Source organism: Ornithorhynchus anatinus, chromosome 4 (genome assembly GCF_004115215.2).
Source record: "Ornithorhynchus anatinus isolate Pmale09 chromosome 4, mOrnAna1.pri.v4, whole genome shotgun sequence".
Lineage (NCBI taxonomy): Eukaryota > Metazoa > Chordata > Mammalia > Monotremata > Ornithorhynchidae > Ornithorhynchus > Ornithorhynchus anatinus.
Genome location: NC_041731.1, coordinates 11,393,250 through 11,415,007, shown reverse-complemented (window position 1 = coordinate 11,415,007; position 21,758 = coordinate 11,393,250). Strand labels below are relative to the sequence as shown.

Genomic DNA, 21,758 nt, shown 5'->3' with positions numbered 1-21,758 from the left:
TTCCCTGGCAGCATCCATGTTAATGCTTTGCTTTCCCGACAATGAGTGATGTTTGTTTTCGAGCCCTGAATTAATGTAGACTCGTTGAGAGCCCTCATTTTTCCAAGTCCTCTTCTGCCGAGGCAAGCTTCCTTAAAAAAAAAAAAAAAAAGACAACTATGGTATCATCATCAGCTAGGAAGTTTACCTATATGGGTGGAGGCCATTATGTTTTAACTCCTTTTCTGTTGCTTTTCTAGGAAAAGAAAAGGACATCATTTCCTCTCTTCCTGAATAATGGCCAAAAAAAAATAGACATAAGTCTTTTTTCATTTGATAGGGAAAGTATTTCTAGTTTACCGATGTGAAACCAGAGCTGATTGTATGTACGCCCTAGTTGGCTCAAATTCCTCCTCGTATTCAGATTTCATTTTCCCGGAAAATGAGACATATTTCAATAATTTCAGATTTCAGTAATGAGGCAGATTTCACTCCTTGTCTCCATCCTCTTCTTTCCCTTCCACTGTCTTCTCTCCTAGCCTATCCCAGGCCTCCAGATTTGAGGCAAATTATAATGTCTCTCTCTCATCTCTCTCGGTCAGTCAGTTGAGTTCTTACTGTTCATTCGATAGTATTTATTGAGCGCTTACTGTGTGCAGAGCACTGTACTAAGCGTTTGGAATGTACAAGTCGGCAACAGATAGAGACAGTCCCTGCCGTTTGACGGGCTTACGGTCTAATCGGGGGAGCCGGACAGACGAGAACGATGGCAATAAATAGAGTCGAGGGGAAGAACATCTCGTAAAAACAGTGGCAACTAAATAGAATCAGGGTGATGTACATCTCATTAAACAAAATAAATAGGGTGATAAAGATATATACAGTTGAGAGGACGAGTACAGTGCTGAGGGGATGGGACAGGTAGAGGGAAAGGGGGGAGAAGAGGGTTTAGCTGCGGAGAGATGAAGGGGGGGTAGAGGGAGCAGAGGGAAAAAGGGGGGAGCTCAGTCTGTGCTCTGTGTGCAGATCACTGTACTAAGTGCCTGGGAGAGAACAGTATAAGATACACATTTTCTGTCCACAACAAGCTTGCGATCTGGGGAGGGATATAGCCTTTAATATAAATAAATAAATTACGGATAAGTACATAAGTGCTGTGGGATTGGGAAGGGGGATGAATAAAAAGGGCCCAAGTCAGGGCAATGAAGAAGGGAGTGGAGGAAAAGGAAAAGAAGCTTAGTAAAGGAGATTCTTCTGCAGGAGATGTATTTGTATATATTATTTATTACTCTATTTATTTTGTTAATGATGTGTATATATCCATGATTCTATTTATCTTGTTGATGTCTGCACCAGTCTACTTGTTTTGTTCTGTTTTGCTTTGTTTTGCTGTCTGTCTCCCCCCTTTAGACTGTGAGCCCGTAATTGGGCAGGGATGGTCTCTATCTGTTGCCGAATTGTACATTCCAAGCGCTTAGTACAGTGCTCTGCCCATAGTGAGTGCTCAATAAATACTACTGAATGAATGCATGTGTCTTCAACAAGGTTTTGAAGTGGGGGAGATTAATTAATTTGGTGTCGGATTTGAAGAGGAAGGGCATTCCAGGCCCGAGGCAGGATGTGGGCGAGAGGTCGGCAGTGGGTTCTCACCTTTGAACCCTTTCTCACATTTTACCTCCTTCCTGGAAGTCCCCCTCGCTTCATGGAGAAGCTGCGTGGCTCAATGGAAAGAGCCCGGGCTTGGAAGTCAGAGGTCAGGGGTTCGAATCCCGGCTCCGCCACTGGTCAGCTGTGTGACTGTGGGCAAGTCACTTAACTTCTCTGAGCCTCAGTTCCCTCATCTGTAAAATGGGGATGAAAACTGTGAGCTCCACGTGGGACAGTCTGATCACCCTGTATCTACCCCAGCGCTTGGAACAGTGCTCTGCACATAGTAAGCGCATAACAAATACCAATTTATTATTATTATTATTCATGCCTGATAGACTACCACTCTCCCCATCTTCAAAGCCCTACTAAAATCACATCTCCTCCAGGAAGCCTCCCCTGACTACTCTCTCATATTCTCACCTCATTTTCCCTTCCTACTATGTCACCTATGCCCTTGAGTCTATACTCCCGAAGCACTTAGGTACTCACACCATCCGGCACAACAGTTAAATTGCTTCTTCTACTTGTAATTCATTTTAATGTCTGCCTCCCTCAAGGAAGGGCAGGAATTGTCTCTACCAACTCTACTGTATTGTACTCTCCCAAGGGCTCAGTACCATGTTGTGTACATAATAAGTGCCAATAAATACCGCTGATTCGTTGATATCTAGTCATCGGAAGAATTTCCTTAAGTGCTCTCACAAGATTTTATCACAGATCTTCCTGCTCGCGGAACCGGCTGGTGCTGAAAGCTTTCTGAAGGGCTAGCGGAGGCCTCTCATGAGAAATCCAGTGTTAGAAATCTAGCCTTTCTCCTGGAATACCAATTTAAATGGCTCCCTGCAAAACTGGAACAAGATCGTTTCCTTCAAGATTGTTTCGATAGATGATGACTGATCATCTCCCCATCACAAACCACCACTCCCCCCATTTTCAAAGCCTCATTAAAGTCGCATCTCCTCCAAGAGGCCTTCCTCAATTAAGTCCTGTTTTCCCCTACTCCCTCTCCCTTCTGCGTCACCTGAGCGCTTGGTTTTGTATCCAACAACGGTATTTGATTTACATCCTTTTAATACTTGATGTTCACTCTATCCTCAGTTGCACGGCACTTCTTTACATATCCGAAGTTTATCTGTAGATGTACAGATTGCCCTAGATTCCGAGTTCATGGTGATCTAGTTGTGAAGGAAATAGAATTTAATAGATGCTCAGGAATGGAAGGTGGTTTGTTGACTATGTGAATCTTACTTCGGAAATACCTAACTAGCCAGAGAAGCAGCATGGCTCAGTGGAAAGAGCACGGGTGTAGGGGTCAGAGTCATGGGTTCTAATCCCGGCTCCACCACCTGTCAGCTGTGTGACTTTGGGCAAGTCACTTAACTTCTCTTTGCCTCAGTTACTTCATCTGTAAAATGGGGATTAAGACTGTGAGCCCCACGTGGGACAACCTGATTCCCCTGTGTCTACCTCAGCGCTTAGAACAGCGCTCTGCACATAGTAAGCGCTTAACAAATACCAACGTTATTATTATCCTTTTTTCTTATTAGGATGTGTTCATTCATTCAATCATATTTATTGGGGGCTTGCTGTGTTCAGAGCATTGTACTAAACACTTGAAAAGTACAATGCAGCAATAGAGAGAGACGATCCCTGCCCACACCGGGTTTACATTCTAGAAAGGGGAGAAGGGCATCAAAACAAGTAGAGACAACAACAGATTTACCGTGTGCCAGACGCTACACTAAATTCTGGCATTGGTTCAAGATAATCGGGTAGGATACAATCCCTGGCCCACATGGGGCTTTTAATCTGAGAGAGAGGGGACAAGTATTTAATACCCCTTTGACAGATGAGGAAATGGTGACACAGAGAACCAAAGTGATCTGCCCCAGGATACACTGCAAACAAATGGTGATTAGAATTCCCGGCTCCTGGTATTAGAACTCCACTTGTATATGCTGCTTCTCATATAATAATAATGTTGGTAATTTTTTAAGCGTTTATTATGTGCAGGGCACTGTTCTAAGCGCTGAGGTAGATACAAGCTGATCAGGTTGTCCCACGAGGGGCTCACAGTTTTAATCCCCATTTTACAGATGAGGTAACTGAGGCACAGAGAAGTTAAATGACTTGCCCACAGTCACACAGCTGACAAGTGGCGGAGCCGGGATTTGAACCCATGGCCTCGGACTCCCAAGCCTGTGCTCCTTCCACTGAGCCACGCTGCTTCTCATATCTGGGAAGACTAACGTCACAGACAGTAGTGTCAAGTTCCCGGTTAGACCGTAAGCCCGTCAAACGGCAGGGACTGTCTCCATCAGTTGCCGACTTGTTCATTCCAAGCGCTTAGTACAGTGCTCGGCACATAGTAAGCGCTCAATAAATACTATTGAATGAATGAAGTTCCCAGGAGGATTGACATACTCCTGGGTCACTGGCCTGATTGAAATAAAACTATTCTGATTAATTGTATTAGGTGAAAAATTAATATATTTTTGTTTTATATGGCCTTTTTATTAATTGTGTGTATATATAGGACACTTCCCCCAAGGCTCTGAAAAGCTTGTCTAATATAAATTAATTACAGCTCATAGTTCCTTTGAGAGGTTAAGTAAATTGTTACTATTCTCTATTTGGATAGTTTTATGTGTATAAATATATTTCTGTGAAATGGCTGAAATGAAGAAGGTTTTTCTTCATAAAGCCAAAGAGAAAAATAATTCTGAATCATGTCCTTGTAAAACAAAGAAATAGGAGGAAAGGGAAACAGCAAATGAAAGGAAATAAATTCTCATATTCAATAAATTCTTCCAACCAGTTCAATGATAGTTATTAGTAATAAGAACTGACTTCTCTTTTTTTAACCTCTCAGAATAAACAATTAGAGTCTTCTTGAATATACTTAATCATCTGTCAAAGATAATATGATCAGAGCTGGGGAAAGCAGGGTTGTGTATTTCAGTGGCATTTTGGGACCAAATGGATCAGCGAGCCACTCTACTAGGCAGGCTGCCACAGGCTGAATGAATCCAGGGCTCCTCTGGTCTTCAGATCTCACCTTCTTGAAACGGACTGTTCAGTCCAGATTCATCTGGGACACAGGAGAAGAAATCAAGTGAAACTGAGCACCTCATTTTTCTAAATGGGTGATTCTTTTTTTAAAAAATAATAACGTTGGTATTTGTTAAGCGCTTACTATGTGCCAGGCACCGTTCTAAGCGCTGGGGTAGATACAAGGTCATCAAGTTGTCCCACTTAGGGGGGGTCACAGTCTTCATCCCCATTTTACAGATGAGGTAACTGAGGCACAGAGAAGTTAAGTGACTTGCCCAAGGTCACACAGCTGACACGCGCAGAGCCGGGATTAGAAGACACATTTTACGTTTCTTGGGTGACGTCAACTTAAATCCAAATTGGGTTTTTACTGAGACCGAAAAGGATGATAACCTCAAGTTAAAGTGATGGCAGCCTGCAAGGATAATTATCATCAAGATGGGATTGTATCATTTTATTGAGATGTGGAAGTAAATAAGAGGAATAATTGAGTTTTATATAATTACATAGTTACCAGGTCTAAAATTGTGGAAGATTATACCCTTTATTAGGTTGCAGTGATAGTATTTTCAGTAATTACTTGTACAACTGCCTGGGAATGTGAAATAAAAGTCAGGTAAATACAAAGAGGAGGACTCAGGTTTTTAGAAGTGGCACAATTAATTTTTTTTTTTTGCAGGTTGGGTGATGGTGTATGTTATGCACTTATTATGTGCCAAGCACTGTATTAAGCACTGGAGTTAGACACAAGGTAGTCAGGTTGGACACAGACCATGTTCCACATGGGGCTCACAATCTAAGTAGGAGGGAGAACAGATATTGAATTCCTGTGTTACAGTTGAGGAAACTGAGGCACAGAGAAGTTAAGTAACTTGCCCAAGATCACAAAGCAGGCGAGTGACAGAGCTGTGATTTGAACCCAGAATGTTGAAGTGGCAGTGTCAGAATGTTCAGTGTATGTTTATTTAATCAAAAGAGTGCTAATATTAATAAATAATCAATAATAAATACACAATAATATATTTAGAATTATCATCAATTGTGTATAATTATGGATGAGGATCCGTATGGCTATGAGGAGCAGCGTGGCACAGTGGATAGAGCACGGGCCTTGGAGTCAAGAACCTGGGTTCTAATCCTGTTCCGCCACATGTCTGCTATTTGACCTTGGACAAGTCACTTCACTTCTCTGCGCTTCAATTATCCCATCTGTAAAATGGAGATTAAGATTGTGAGCCCCATGTGGGCCAGGGACTGTGCATCTACCCCAACACTTAAACGGTGCTTGGCACATAGTAAATGCTTAACAAATGCCATTATTATTATTATTGATAATAATAAACAGTTCAAATATAATGAATCGTAATCATACCATTATAACAGATTACTATTATTTTGGTATCCAAATTGGCAGTCTGAAAACTGAACATGATCACTCAGAGTAATGGTTGGAAAAGCCATAGTCAGCGAGGGCACCTTAACTCTGTTGGAAGGCAAGTGGGACCCGTCATTGGGCAGGGGTTGTCTCTATCTGTTGCCGAACTGTACATTCCACGCGCTTAGTACAGGGCCGTGCACATAGTAAGCGCTCAATAAATGCTACTGAATGAATGAAAATGTTTTCTGGGGTCAAATCATTCAGGAAAAGGGGACAGTGAGGGACGGAGAGATCAAGAAGGTGAGATGGACTCCAGAGGTCACAGGGGAAGGCTCTCAGCCGCTCCCCAGAGGTTTCCGAAGTAGATGTGCTGGAAACGAGGAAAGAATGCCCTGTTTCTGTGGCAGCGGGAGGAGGCTGCACAGCCCAGCTGTTGGCTGCTTCCGTCTTGCTACTTTTCTGTACCACTGCAGTTGCTGCTGCAGCTAAAACTGGACCTGCTGGTGGAACCATGGCCAACCATTTGGGCCCTACCTGCCTGAGGTAGGGTTTCTGGCCATTTGGTCTTAGGGATCATGAAGTTAACTAGTCGAGGCGTGCTTTAGCCTAGAGAGATACCAGGAATGCCATCCGGAATCACCGTGGAAGGAATCCCAGAATAAATGCCAAGTGGATTTTAAAAGTGTTCAAGATGACTTGGACGGGCGGACAGTCGGTCCGCCAGAGGCAGTCCCTGAAACCTGAGAAAGTCTGCTTTGGCTTGCTTGTCTTGAAAGCAAAATTACCCTCTTAGGATTCCAGGTAGGTTGCGGGTTTGGGCATTTCAAAAAGGATAGGTTAATTTGCTTCTAAATTTTCTCCTTGAACTTTGGAACTAGCAATTAAAATCACCGTTGGTGAGAGCATTTCCTCATGCATTTAGTCTGGTCGTTTGGATCCATTGTGTTGGAAATGAGTGGTGCTGGGCAAGCCCTTCCTCCCCTCCCAGAATGTCTCTGCACATTACACTGAATTATTGAACAATCTAATTTTTAAACTTTACAAATACCAGCTCTTGCATTCTTTCCCATTCACCGACGAAAGCAGAATAACAGATTAGTAAAGGAAAACCAGCAGCACAATCCTTTGGCTTGCTCTAAAATAATCTGACGTATGCATTCTGTCCATGCCCAAGACATTTGTAAACATGTTATGATAAAACAAATGTAAACCATTTTTATCCAGTAGGAAAAAAAATCAATAAAAGGAGAGGAATATTCGAAGTGCACCTTGGTAGACAAACTTCACTGCTGGATGTCAGAGGGGAAGGCACAAGCTTCAAGTGGAATTCAAGAGAGACTGCCTCAGAACACCGGCAGAATCACTTAAAAAGTGCAGAAGGAAATTGGGCGTGATGGTTCAAACAAAGTTTCTTGAAAATATTAGATATTGGGACAGTTTGTTTTCCTCCCATCTTCCTGGTCCCTCTTGTAAACAGGCTGCTCTGAAAGAAAATGGCCACATTCTAACTCATGCAGCAGCCATACACAATGTCACTGTCCCGGAGTTGTGGTATTTGGTAAGCACTTACTATGGTGCCGGTACTATGTACTAAGCATTGGAGCGAATACAAGTGAATAGGGTTGGACCCGGTCCCCGTCCCACGTGGGGCTCTCAGTCTCAGTCCCCGTTTTACAGATGAGGTAACTGAGGCCCAAAGAAGTGAAGTGACTTGCCCAAGGTCATACAGCAGACAAGTGGCAGAGCCGATATTAAAACCCAAGACCTTCTGATTCCCAGGCCCGTGCTCTATCCACTGTGCCATGCTGCTTCTCGTGTTACCCAGTTAGCTGTCCGAACAGACCTCCTGACGAGTTCTCCCTTCCCTCCGTCCCCACAGATTCCTCTTCTCCATCTCCTTTCTGGTAAACCTAGCCTTCTCAGCCTTTGACAATCAACCTTGGGCTTCTTTTCCTCAGAAAAAAGTCTTGCGGACACAAGTCAGTGAGTATGCTTAGTAGAAGGAGCACACAAAAGGGAACATAGGAGCCCATCGCGGACGTGGCGGATAGAAGTTCTTTGTCAAAGTAGGACTAGTGGTTTGGAGGGATTGTCCCTTGAAAGAGGATTATGACAGGGTGATGCTAGGTAAATCTTTTTGTAGAGGCGAAAATATATGCCTGTCACCCTTGGCTCATTTACCTTCCTGAGAAGGAAAACTGCTGGGAGCTGCCAGTCTCAAAAGCCAAATGGAAATGTAATTTTAGGTCTATCCACCTCTGCTTTTCCAGGCTAGACAGAAGGGTATATTCTTTGAAGGGCATGGCATGGTGAAAGGAGCCAGAGGCTAGATGTCAGGACTGCATGGCCTAGTGGAAAGAGCCCGGGCCTGGGTTCTAATCCCATCTCTGTCACTTTGCTACATGACCTTGGACAAGTCATTTCTCCTTGCCTCAGTTTCCTCATCTGTAAAATGAGGATGCAGTACCAATTCTCCCTCCTATTTAGACTGTGAGCCCGATGAGGGACAGGGACTGTGTCCAATCTCACAACCTTATATCTATGCCAGCGCCTAGCATGCAGTAAAGCGCTTAATGCCATACTAAATCTAAAACTTAGCTGGATGATAGCATTTGAACAGCCGGAGCTAGGTTAACTTGTGACAGATCTGGATCCTGTGATGTTTTGAGGAGGCATTTACGTTTCTGAGAAGTGCATTTCGCCCATTTGAATTTTCTCCAGAAATTTGGATATTGGGGTGCCATGACATTGTACAGGGCCAACTGTTGTCTAGCGAAAGAGAACCTATACCCCGTAGTTGATGTTTTTGCAAGCTGGCCCAAATTGGAAGCTTCTGAATACGTGGTGTCCAGGTATGGCCTAGCGTAGGAGGTATAGAAAAGAAAAGCTACGGAGATTTTAGTTCTTACCAATTCCAGGAGTCAGATTAGGGGAGATTAGGGGAACGTGTCTATCAACTCTGTTATATTGTACTCTCCCAAGTGCGCAGTACGATAGCCTGGAAACAGTAACAACTCAATAAATATGCCTGATTGATTCATTCAATCAATCGTATTTATTGAGCGCTTACTGTGTGCAGAGCACTGTACTAAGCGCTTGGAAAGTACAGTTCAGCAACAGATAGAGACAATCCCTACCCAACAAAAGGTTCGGTCTAGAAGATCCAGCTCAACTTAATGGCCGGTTATTGGGCGTCGCGGGGAGGTTACTTTTTAGGCCTCTGTTACTTGGATGATTCCCAGGCTCAGACCGGGTTCAGCTTCATCCAGAAAAGAGGATGAGCACACCCAAAAAGGTAGTGTGGAAACCGATTTAAAGGACTCATCTATTATATGAAATTGAACCTGCTGATCACTTGTGTTATTGGTGACCTTTCATCCACCTAAGACTGTTTTTTTTAGTATTCCTGAACCTCTGAACTCACCGCCAGTGGAGTGTCATTAAGAGGGGAAAAAAAAGCATCGTGGACCGGTGCTTGAGAAACGGACAGCATTTTTGTTGACAGTGCTCTCGAGGGAAGTTAGGAGAGGTTTCATGGGCGCTTTATTTTTTTCCACTTCAATGCCTTCTGTACCTTCAACACCGATTCAAGTGTGTTTGGTTTAATTCCTCCCAGAAAGCAAAATGGTCTCTGGAAAAGTTTAGCCAACATTAAGCAAATAAAAGAGCTGATTGCAGCTAAGAATGTGAATGGAGCAGATCCATAACTGCCTGGGCTAGTAATGATTTTGGTTGGTGGGGGAGAAATGGAGTGTCCTGTCCAAAACAAAATGAGACACAAGATACTCTTCATAGGTTGTTTTATTCTATTTAAAATAGAAGGCAAAACCTTGATTTAAAGGACTCATATCTAGCAGTGAAATTTATGAAATGGAACCTGATATTTTAATATATTTTTCTATTCATCTTAAATTAATGCTATTTGTCAAGACGATGTTTAGAGGATAGCTGCTTGGTCACTGAAGGTATATCATTTCGACACGTGTAAAGAGAATTTTGTTGTGTAACAATCAATGCACTTTTCCATAAAAAAGATAAGAATTGCAGTAACTGCTGTTCATTAGCCCAGGGGACATTTAAATGATGATGAAATGGACAGATCCTTCAGGCCAGGACCAAAATATATGAAAAGAAGAAGCTTAGGCTGCCCGTTCTCACAATCTAAGTTGCTGTTCAATTTCATGAGCAGTCAAGGCTTGCATACCAATATTTTAATGCTGCACCACAGTAGCAATTTTTTTTTAAATGAACTCTTCTCTTTTAGAACCACCACAACTGCCATAGTCAGTATGATGTATTATGAACAATTTGCTTGGCAGATATTTGTTTTTAAGTGTCACTGAAGTTAGGCGAGCATAAAGCATCTGTGACTGGTAAATCTATTTTTTTCTCCCCCTCACTACTATAATGTAAAGCAGCAGAACCGATCTTTTAGATCCTTTCTCTATAAATACGTAGGTGCCTCGTAGGGTGAAGTCATATGTGCGGAGTTGTAAACCCCCTGGAGAAAAAGTTTTAAAATGCAAATGCAAATAGAGTTATGCTTACACACCTTTCCAAAATACACATTTAGACAATTTGGACAACTTTCTTTATGGTGCTAATGGAAAGTAACATGAAAGTGATACAACTTGCTGTCATGGTTACTTCATTCTTCCCTTTCCCCCTCTTTCCCATTTTCCTCCTCCCCATTCCCTTTACACAGTCACCGAACCACATTTGACAGGGACTCTGTCTGACCTGATTATGTCGGATTTACCCCAGTGCTCGTACAATACCTGGCACACAGTAAGCACTTAACAAATACTATTGAAAGAATTCAATTACTCTGCCTCTTCCTATCTTACTTAGATGATTTACTTCTACAACCCAGGCCACGTAGTTCGCTCCTCCTATGGCAACCTATTCGTTGTACGTTTATATCTCAACCCCTCACGTAAATCTTGCCTCTGGCACTTATTACAGTGCTCTGCATACGGTAAGTGCTTAATAAATACAATTGAATGAACTCCCACTTCATCTTAAAAAGACCATCATTCTCCTTGCATTCAAAGTCTCATTAAAGTCACATCTCCAAGAGGTCTTCCCTGACTAAGTCCTCATTTCCCCTACTCCTTTTCTCTTCTGCAGTGCCTACACACTTGAATATGTTCCCTTGAAGCATATGATATTCACTCCACCCTCAGCCCTACAGAACCTGCGTACAATGTACCGATTCATTTTACTGTCTCCCATCTAGACAGTAAGCTCGTTGTAGGCAGGGCATTTGTCTACCAACTCTGTTACACTGAATCCTCTCAAGTGCCTGGTGTAGAGTTCTGCACACAGTACGTTCTCAGTAAATATCATCAAGTGATTCAAGGAGTCTTATGATTAAGTCGATTAGAACTGAAATTGTATGATGATATGCTTTGGGGTTTATTTTCAAATCAGAAACTGTTCAATCATATTTACTGAGCACTAATCGTGTTCAGAGCTCCGTACTAACCACGTGGGAGATTACAATACAGCAGAGTTGGTCGACGTATCCCCTGCCTGCAACAAGCTTACACTCTAGAGGGGGAGACAGACACTAAGACAAATTATGGATATACATTAAGTGCTGTGGGGCTGAGGGTAAGATGAATATCAAGTGCTTAAAGAGCATAAACCCAACTGCAAGGGAGAGAGAATAGGGGAATGAGGGCTTAGTTGCGGAAAGCCTCTGGGTGGAGATGACTTCAAGAGTTTTTGAAAATGGGAAGACTGATGGTATGTCAGATATGAAGGGGGGGAGAGTTCCAAGCCAGAGGCAGGACATGGGGGAGGGCTCAGGATTGAGACAGGGGAGGTAGAGGTACAGTGATACAGTTGGCATTAAAGTCCCGAAGTGTACATCCCTGGTCATGGTAGTAAATTGTTGAGGTAAAATAGGAGGGGGCAAGGTGACTGAGCCCTTTAAAGCTTAATGGTAAGGGGTTTCTGTTTCGTGCGGAAGTCGATGGGCAACTGGAAGATCTTGAGTACTGGAGAAATGTGGACTGAGTGCTTTTTTTTTTAGAAAAGTGTTTAGGGCAGCATAGTGAAATATGGATTGGAGTGGGGAGAGACAGGAGGCTGGGAGGACAACAAGGAGGCTGAAGCAGTTGACAAGGTAGAGTCGGATAAGTGCTGGAATGAACGTAGTAGCAGATGGAATTGAGAGAAAAAGGTAGATTCTAGCAGTTGGTGGAAGTAGAACAAACAGGATTTGGTGACAGATGTGTGTTGAATGAGAGAGATGAATTGAGGACAACCCCAAGGTCATCCGACTCGGGAGACAGGGAGGATGGAGGTTCCGTCTTTAGTGATGGTAAAGTCGGGGTAGGACAGGGCTCGGATGGGAAAATGAGGAGTTGTTTTGGACAACGTTAGGTAGAAGTGTCCACAGGACATCCAAGTAGAGACGTCTTGAAGGCAGGAGGAAATTCGAGACTGAAGAGTAGGAGAGACATCAAGACTGGAGATGTAGATTTGGGAATCGTCCTCAAAGAGTTGGTGGTTGAAGCCGTGGGAGTGAATGTGTTCTCTACAGGAGAGGGTATAGATGAAGAGTAGAAACTGATAGTCTTTGTATGCCCTTTTTAGATATTGACCTCCATATGTTGTGTGTGTGTGTGTAAACTTAGCAGATTTGTTATCTCTGCTGGAACTGGAAGTGATCGCCAACTTTTCAGTCTCTTAAAAACGCCACAGTGATTATATGTCTGCAGGCAGTGATGCTTCATAGCCTGATGGCATAAGTATCTGGTTGTGGGAAAGAAGGGTTAGTGGGTTGTATTTTTAGAAGCTTGTAGTCCCTTTTCTTGCGGGCCAAACTTTTCTTCCAAGCCCCTGGAACCCGATGTTAATTTTCCAGGAGCTGGAGTATATACAGTATAAGCAGATTCTTTTCTTATAAGGGTATAAACCAAGGCTTAAGCAGTTTTCTCCCGTGGAAATTTGTGACAGTCTGAAGTAAGAAAGTATTTTTTGGAAGTCTATCCCCTTCTCCCTTTACCTGCTTAGAAGTAGGACCAGAAGAGAGATGCAACTGAGAGAGACCATTTTGCAGGTTGCTTTGGAAATATCATTAATTTCTATATAATATAATAAGAATCCTCTTTACCCTTGAAATTGTCTCCCAAATTGCAGAGAGTGCAAGGCACACAAAATTTCTTCTGGTGCTGCTGTCAGTAGATGATATTACCGTTAGCCGTTTAGGACTGTAAAAACCAAATGTGTGACTGGCCTTCAGCCAAACATTTAATTACCTGTTAGTTGTCTGAAATCCCCCGGGCTTTCATCCTTACAAATGTAAGTCATTAACGTGCTAGTAAAGGTTCAGGACCTCATAAATGGTCTTTGGGAATACAATTCCCAATGTACCATTCTACCACATCAGAAACCTCTCCGAACACACTCTCTCTCTCCCTCTCTCACACACACATTCTCTCTCTCTCTCTCTCTCTCTCTCTCACACACCTTCGATGATGATCATATCTGTGAAGCACTAACTCTGTGTGAAGCACTGTTCTAAATGTTGGGTCGGATACGAGGTAGTCAGGTTGGACACAGTCCCTGCCCAGAATGGGGCTCGGGGTCTTACTCCCCATTTTACAGATGAGGTAACTGAGGCACATGGAAGTTAAGTGACTTACCCGAGGTCACACAGCAGAAGAAGCATGGTCCAGTGAATAGAACACAAGCTTGGGAGTCAGAAGGACCTGGGTTCTAATCCCGGCTCTTCCATTTGTCTGCTCTGTGACCTTGGGCAAGTCACTACACTTCTCTGGGCCTCGGTTACCTCATCTGTAAAATGGGGAATAAGACTCTGAATTCCATGTGGGACATGGACTGAGTCCATCCCGATTAGTTTGCATCTACCCCAGCACTTAGTACAATGCCTGGCATATGGCAAGCACCTAACAAATACCGTAAAAACAAAAACAAAACCAAGGCAATTAGCAGAGCTGATTAGAACCTGTGTCCTGACTCCTAAATCCATGCTGTAGCCCATGTTGTTTATAGGAAAGAACAGGGTCTGGGAATTAGAGGCCCTGGGTTCTGATCCTGGCTCCGCCACTTGCTTTCTGTGTGACTTTGGGCAATTAATTAACTTCTCTGTGCCTCAGTTTCCTGATCTAGGAAATGGGTATGAAATCCCTGTTCTTCCTTCTACATAGACTGTGAACCTCACATGGGACAGGGTCTGTGTCTCACCTGATTATCCTGTATTTACCCCAGCATTTAGAATAGTGCTTGACACATAGTAAGTGCTTTACAGTTATTATTTTTATCATTATTATTACATTATTTACCCAAGAAAATTAGTTAGCTCATGTGTTTTTAATGACTCCTTTTCTACTTTACCATGGAAAGTTTGTCCTGTGCTAGCACTGCACTTGCTGTTTGCACTGATGTTTGTTTGGGGTATAGTTGGAATGGAGAGAGAGTGGATTATCGTCAAGTCATCGTGCTTGCACTTGAGAGTGATCAAATAATAGTATTTGTGGAGCATTTACCGCGTGCAGAGCACTATATTAAGTGCTCAGGAGAGTACAATACAATAGGATTGGTAGACATTTTCTCTACCCCACATGGGTTACAAGGTTTTACCTGTCTCTCTGGGACTCATATCCGATATCGTGGAGAAGGGATCAATCGGTCTTATTTATTAAGCACTTATTGTGTGTGGAGCACTGTACTAAGCACTTAGGAGAGAGGTTGACTTATCCCTGTTTAGCAAAGTCACACGGCAGAAATACCTTTGGCTCGAACCAGATATTGCTGACTTGTGTGAAGCAGTTGTAATATTCTGGTCTTTATACTCAGTAGAATCAGTAACAAAAGCTTCACGGGTACGTTTTCAAGAACTCCAGCCACGTTCAAGTCTCCTGGATTTTAAGCTTATGAGAAAGTAAGAAATTCTTTAGTAGGTGAGATCGGTGCACATCCATTCTAGTATTCTGTCTCGGACAGTTGCAACAGAATGCTTACAGGAGCGAAAGGAGAGTTGCCCCTTTTAACATCTGGCATTATGTTTATGGATGCCTCATCAACATTCCTAACTTTTCCTTGTAATAATACCTCGTTGCAGATTTCTTATCCATGAATCTATCTCCTCACATAATTGTTTCCTCTTTTGTCCTTAAGTTTTACCTAAAACAAAGATAACAGAGCCCTGGACTGTGGATTTATTTTTTGGGGAGTAACTTTGCAGCATTTCCCCATAACGCATCTTAAATCTATTGATGTTTTCCGACTGCCCAATTTCCTGCGGTAACCCGTTCCATATATTTTTATCACCTCCTGAGTGGGGAAAAAAATGCTTCATTTCGTTTGCTGTGAAATTGCTGCCTTAAAACTTTAATCATCGCTCTCTTGTCCCGTAGCTGTTTGGTTTGGGAGAACAGCACTTTCATCCCAATTGCTCCTTCGTGATTTTTGAGAACTTCCCCTCTCGGCCTCAATCTCTTCTAGCCTTTTCAATCTGCTCGTGTGCAGAAGCCGCGCCAATCATTTTGGCCTACGTGCCTCCGTCAGTTCTCTGAGAGAGCTCTCCAGCTCTAGTGTCCTGTCTGATGCAAGGGGACTAAACTGCGTGCCATATTCCAAGGGCAGACATTCACCGGATTGAGCCTCTTGCTTAAATACGATTGACGGACTGACTGTTTTGTACATCACGAAGGGAGATGATCTGCATTCTCTCACCCATTTTAGCTGCTGTTTCACACGGCCACCTCTTCCTCCACGTGATACTGATGACTCCCAAGGTCTCTTTGCTGAATCAGTGGTATTTATCAAGTGCTTACGGTGTGCAAAGGCCCGTACTGACTTCCCTGTGCCTCAGTTTCTTCATCTGTAAAATGGAGATTATTCATTCATTCAATAGTATTTATTGAGCGCTTACTATGTGCAGAGCACTGTAGTAAGCGCTTGGAATGTACAAATCGGTAACAGATAGAGACAGTCCCTGCCCTTTGACGGGCTTACGGTCTAATCGGGGGAGACGGACAGACGAGAACAATGGCAATAAATAGAATCAAGGGGAAGAACATCTCATTAAAACAATAGCAAATAGAATCAGGGTGATGTACATCTCATTAACAAAATAAAGAGGCTGATGAAGATATATACAGTTGAGCGGACGAGTACGGTGCTGAGGGGATGGAACGGGAGAGGGGGAGGAGCAGAGGGAAAGGGGGGAGAAGAGGGCTTAGCTGGGGAGAGGTGAAGGGGGGGTAGAGGGAGCAGAGGGAAAAGGGGAGCTCAGTCTGGAAAGGCCTCTTGGAGGAAGTGAACTTTAAGTATGGACCTCTTTCTCCACTACTTAAAGTGTGAACCCAGTGAGGTACAGGGTCTGTCTGTGTCTGACCCCGATGATCTTGTGTCTACCCTAGTTCCTAGTAGAGTAATAATGATATAATAATAATGATGATGGTATTTGTTAAGTGCTTACTGTGTGCCAGGCACTGTCCTAAGCGCTGGGGTGGATACAAGCAAATCAAGTTGGACACAGTCCCTGTCCCATTTGGGGCTCACAGTCTGAATCCCCATTCAACATGTGAGGTAACCGAATGCAGAAATGCAAAGTGACTTGCCCAGGGACACACAGCAGGCATGTGGTGGAGCCGGAATTAGAACCCATGATCTTCTGACCCCCAGGCCCGTGCTCACACGTTTAGGGCTGAAGTGGATAGAGCACTGGCCTCCTGGTCAGAAGAGCCTGGATTCTAATCCCGGCTCCACCCATTTGTCTGCCGCGTGCCCTTGGTCAAGATGAGGTAACTGGTACAGAGAAATGAAATGACCTTGGGTAAGTCACTTCACTTCTCTGTGCCAGTTACCTCATCTGTAAAATGGGGATTCAGACTGAGCCCTACGAGGAACATGGACTGGAACCAACCTGATTACCTTGTTTCTACCCCAGCACTTAGTACAGTGCCTGGCTCATAGTAAGCGCTAAACAAGTCTTGTCTTATGCCATCAAGTCGTTTCCAACCCATACCGACACCGCAGACACATCTCTCCCAGAACATCCCGCTCTCCATCTGCAATCGCTCTGGTAGTGGATCCACAGAGTTTTCTGGGTAAAAATATGGAAGTGGTTTACCACTGCCTCCTTCAGAGCAGTAAACTCAAGCCTCTTCCCTTGAATCTGTCCCATGTCTCTGCTGGCCAGCACGGGCGAGCTTTGACTTGTAGCAGATTGCCTTCCACTGGCTAGCCACTGGCCAAGCTAGAAATTCATTCATTCATTCAATAGTATTTATTGAGCGCTTACTATGTGCAGAGCACTGTACTAAGCGCTTGGAATGTACAAATCAGTAACAGATAGACACAGTCCCTGCCCTTTGACGGGCTTACGGTCTAATCGGGGGAGACGGGCAGACAAAAACAATAGCAATAAATAGAATCAAGGGGATTTATGTGATGTTCAGTATACTTTTAATAGGGATTCTAAATTTTATATTTAGGTTAGTGAAGTTTAATGAGAGCGAAGGACAGTCATAATAATAATAATAATAATAATGTTGGTATTTGTTAAGCGCTTACTATGTGCCGAGCACTGTTCTAAGCGCTGGGGTAGACATAGGGGAATCAGGTTGTCCCACGTGGGGATCGCAGTCTTAATCCCCATTTTACAGATGAGGGAACTGAGGCACAGAGCAGTTAAGTGACTTGCCCACAGTCATCACCCATTAGTTTAGCCTCAACTATTTTTGACTTTTCAAGTCAGTAAATATGTAAGGCATTGACATGTAGAAATGTGGTCCTGGTACATACTACAGACATATGTATGGCTACTGGACAAGTTGAGCTGAAAAGTTAAATTTATTCTGTAATCCAGGGTTAATCAAGCCTATCTTTTTCCGGGATGGAGGTGTTCTCATAGTATACTTCCATTCCTGAAGGAACCATTGCATCAAAGAGATGTAAGAGACACGTAATTGTTATGCCTCAGCTTGACTCTCCCTCCCAGAGTCGAGACCGGTAGAGTACTGGAAACTCTCCAGGTGCGACCTTGAGAAGGCTTAACAACTACCATTAAAAAATACGAATATTCTTATTGCTGTTGTTGTTGTTATTACACATTACATTTTCCAAGTGTACATGATCTGTCTCAATGCAAGGCAGGGTAACTGGTCCAGAGAGCAGAGAAGGTGGAAGGGCCCTTTACCCTCACCCTTTAATAGATAGTAGATTAGGAGTATTAATCACCCAGAGACGCTACATCCATCCTGGATGAGATCAGAGGAGGAAGCAGTGACCGATTGCCACTGCTTTCATCCCCTAGATTTTGGACACTTGACTTTTTTTTATCCCAGTGAATTATCAGGAGTGGAAGAATTAAAGGAATCATGTGAGCTCTGTGTGTTCGTTCAGTATCTATAACGTTACACTGGATTGTCTTACACAGATAGATTCCTAGATAAGAATAGAAACGTGGAATAGAATAGAAAGAGCAGAATGGAAACTGGATACAGGGGAAATATTCTTCCATCCCTGTCGAGACCTCGAGCCTATTGTACGTTTGGGTTTTAATATGCCACTCTTGCTATTTCTGCCTCTAATCTCTTATCCCCATTTAAACTCTTAGATTGTGAGTCCACCAAGGGACAGGGACTGTGTCTAATTCCCGCCTGGGTATTCTCTCCCAGCACCAAATATATTGCTTTGCACACAGTAATCACATAATAGATATTATCATCAATACTAAAATACTGCAGAACTCCTCCAAATTAATATGTACTCTGGCCTTCTCGGCATTGGTAACACTAATAACAGATGCATAATTTCCAGTAGCTTCTTTTGTTGGATATGCGAAGTCACAATAAGAAATGATTGGAGTGGATTGCATGTGTGTTGGGGGGGGGCGGTGCCCGTGCATTCACATTTCAATGGAGCATCATGGTATGATATTGAAACTGAATATATTTTCTTTATTTAAAGCCCTGTTGAAAGCCTGCGCAGATGGAGGGGCAAATCGTTTACATCAAATCACCGACGGAAAGCAAGAGAGGTAGGTTCATTTCCAGGCAAACTGTCAGTGCTTTTGAACATATGGCTCCATCATTTTTCCCCTTCCTCAGTCTCCATCGCTCTCCCTCAGCAAGGCGACCCCAGTATAGTTCGGAATTGGGGTGGGAGGAGGTAGATCGGTATCTGTATTTTTGTTTACCCGCATAAAGTACCGATAGCTATGGCCTGATATTATCCTGCCTGTTGGAAAACTGGGACTGCAGTAGATTTTAGAATTTTCATTAAAAGCCACTAGGATAATGTAGTTCTCTACACCATCGTGTTCTCACTGGTAAAGACTCTGCCCTATAATTAAAATAAAAATCCTCTCAACATGGCAGTTTGTGATACTATTAACGCACAATTAAAATAAGTAGAAACTGAACCCATGCAAATAAAATACATAATTATTTGGAGATGGGGCATTTGTACTACCGTTGAGAAAGACTGGTAGAATCTATTTTGCCTTAATCACTTCTGAGCTGCGCTCTCATCTCTCAGGAGATAAATGGGTCATCTCTTAATGACTTGCCATATAAACTTCTGGTTTCTTCTCTCTGTTTTGGTTGAACTGTTGTTAGTTGAAATAATTTTGTGCGGTTAGAAGGAAGGGGATGTCGGTGGATTTTTCCAAGTATCGCAAATGTATATTTTCCTCTTTCACCAGTAATTCTTTTGTCTGCCTCCTTTCTGAATGCAATCACCTATAGACCAGAGTAAGCAAGCCTTTCTTTGAAGATAAATTGCTAGCTCTCAGAGGAGGAAGAAGTTTAATAGAGAAAAAGTTTTCCACGTCCGCATGTCAAAATCTCTGACAGGGCTCACCCATTAAGGCGTTCAAATAGAGTCCTTAAATGAGGACATAAGGTATATTTGAATTCACAAACACTGGGACGTCATCTTTATTATTGTTATCATCGTTACATTTGTTAAGCCCTTTCTCTGTGTCAAGCACTGTTTAAGCTCTGGGGTAGATGCGAGTTAATGGGGTTGAACACGGTCCCTGTCCGTGTCCTATGTATCCTAATAAGTATCAGGTTTCTCTCCCTGCTGCTTAGGAAGGATGCACACTTTTACCGATCTACAGAGTAATAATATTCATATTTATTATGATGTGCAGAGCAGAGAAATAAGCTCTGGAAAACAATAGAATTAGACACGGTCCCTCACTTTCTGAGAGCGCACACCCTAAGGGCTAGGAGGGGACAGAGGATAGACACATGATGAAATATGGAACAGTAGGAACGCTGCATTAACGTAAAACGATTGCGGTATTTGTTAAGTGCTTTCTGTAGGTTAAGCATGGTAATAATAGTGATGATAATGGTATTTGTTAAGTGCTTTTTGTAGATTAAGCATTATAATAATAGTGATGATAATGGTATTTATTAAGCGCTTACTACGTGCCAAGCACTGTTTTAAGCGCTGGGGTGGATACAAGGTAATCAGGTGGTCCCACGTGGAGCTCACAGTCTTAATCCCCATTTTACAGATGAGGTAACTGAAGCACAGAGAAGATGAGTTGCCCAAGGTCGCACAGCAGAGACGTGGCGGCGGCGGGATTACTACCCATGACTTCTGACGCCCAAGCCCGTGCTCTTTCCGCTGAGCTATGCTGCAGTAAATATAAAAAATAAATATTTTAAAGAGCACTAGAGTATTGTGTATTCTGCTTTCCCAAGTGCTTAGAACAGTGTTCTGCACACAGTGAATTCTTAAGAAATACCATTAATTATGGCTAGAGAAGTAAAGTTTCAGGTTCCTAATAGCTCAGAGTTCCTCAGTCATTTTGGTTTTTTTATGGTATTTCTTAAGCAGTTACTATTTGCCGGGCACTGAATTGAGCTCTGCGGTATATGCAAACTAATCATGGGGCTCACGGTCTTAATCCCCATTTTATAGAAGAAGTAACTGACGCTCAGAGAAGTTAAATAATAACTGTGGTATTTATCAAGCGCTTACTATGTGCCGGGCCCTGTACTGAGCGCTGAGGTCGATACAGGAAGATCAGGTTGGACACAGACCCTTGTCCCACACGGGGCTCACAGTCTTAGTCTCCATTTCACAGGTGAGGTAACGGAGGCACAGGGAACCAAAGCGACCTGCCCAAGGTCACAAAGCAGATGTGATTAGAACCCATGACCTTCTGACTGCCAGGCCCCTGCTCTATCCACTATGCCGTGCTGCTTCTACGCCACACAGCTGACAGGTGGCAGAGGCGGGTTTAGAACCCAGGTCCTTCTGACTGCCAGGCCGGGGCTCTAACCACTAGGGCACACCGCTCTTCCACCCGCCACCACATTAACCACCACAACTATGCTCTTTCAGTGGCTTACGTTTTGTGAAGGCCTGCTATGGCTGCCTTTGTCTTTCCCACTACTTTGGTGCAAAGACCTGTCCAGCAACTGCCCTGCCTGACCACACTGCCATCAGAATAATAATAATAATAATAATAATAATGTTGGTATTTGTTAAACGCTTACTATGTGCAGAGCACTGTTCTAAGCGCTGGGGTAGACACAGGGGAATCAAGTTGTCCCACGTGGGGCTCACAGTCTTCATCCCCCTTTTCCAGATGAGGTAACTGAGGCACAGAGAAGTGAAGCGACTCGCCCACAGTCACACAGCTGACAAGTGGCAGAGCTGGGATTCGAACTCATGACCTCTGACTCCA

General features: G+C 43.3%; 1 protein-coding gene across 2 annotated transcripts in view; it reads left to right on the top strand.

The window, feature by feature from the left end:
- The window catches only part of TPK1 (thiamin pyrophosphokinase 1), a 305,692-nt gene that overhangs the window by 97,702 nt on the left and 186,232 nt on the right, over window positions 1-21,758 (top strand). For both annotated transcript variants that reach the window (XM_029063456.2, XM_029063455.2), the window contains exon 4: window positions 19,016-19,085. In XM_029063456.2, the coding sequence (XP_028919289.1) occupies window positions 19,016-19,085 (70 nt within the window). The remainder of the gene's footprint in view (window positions 1-19,015; window positions 19,086-21,758) is intronic.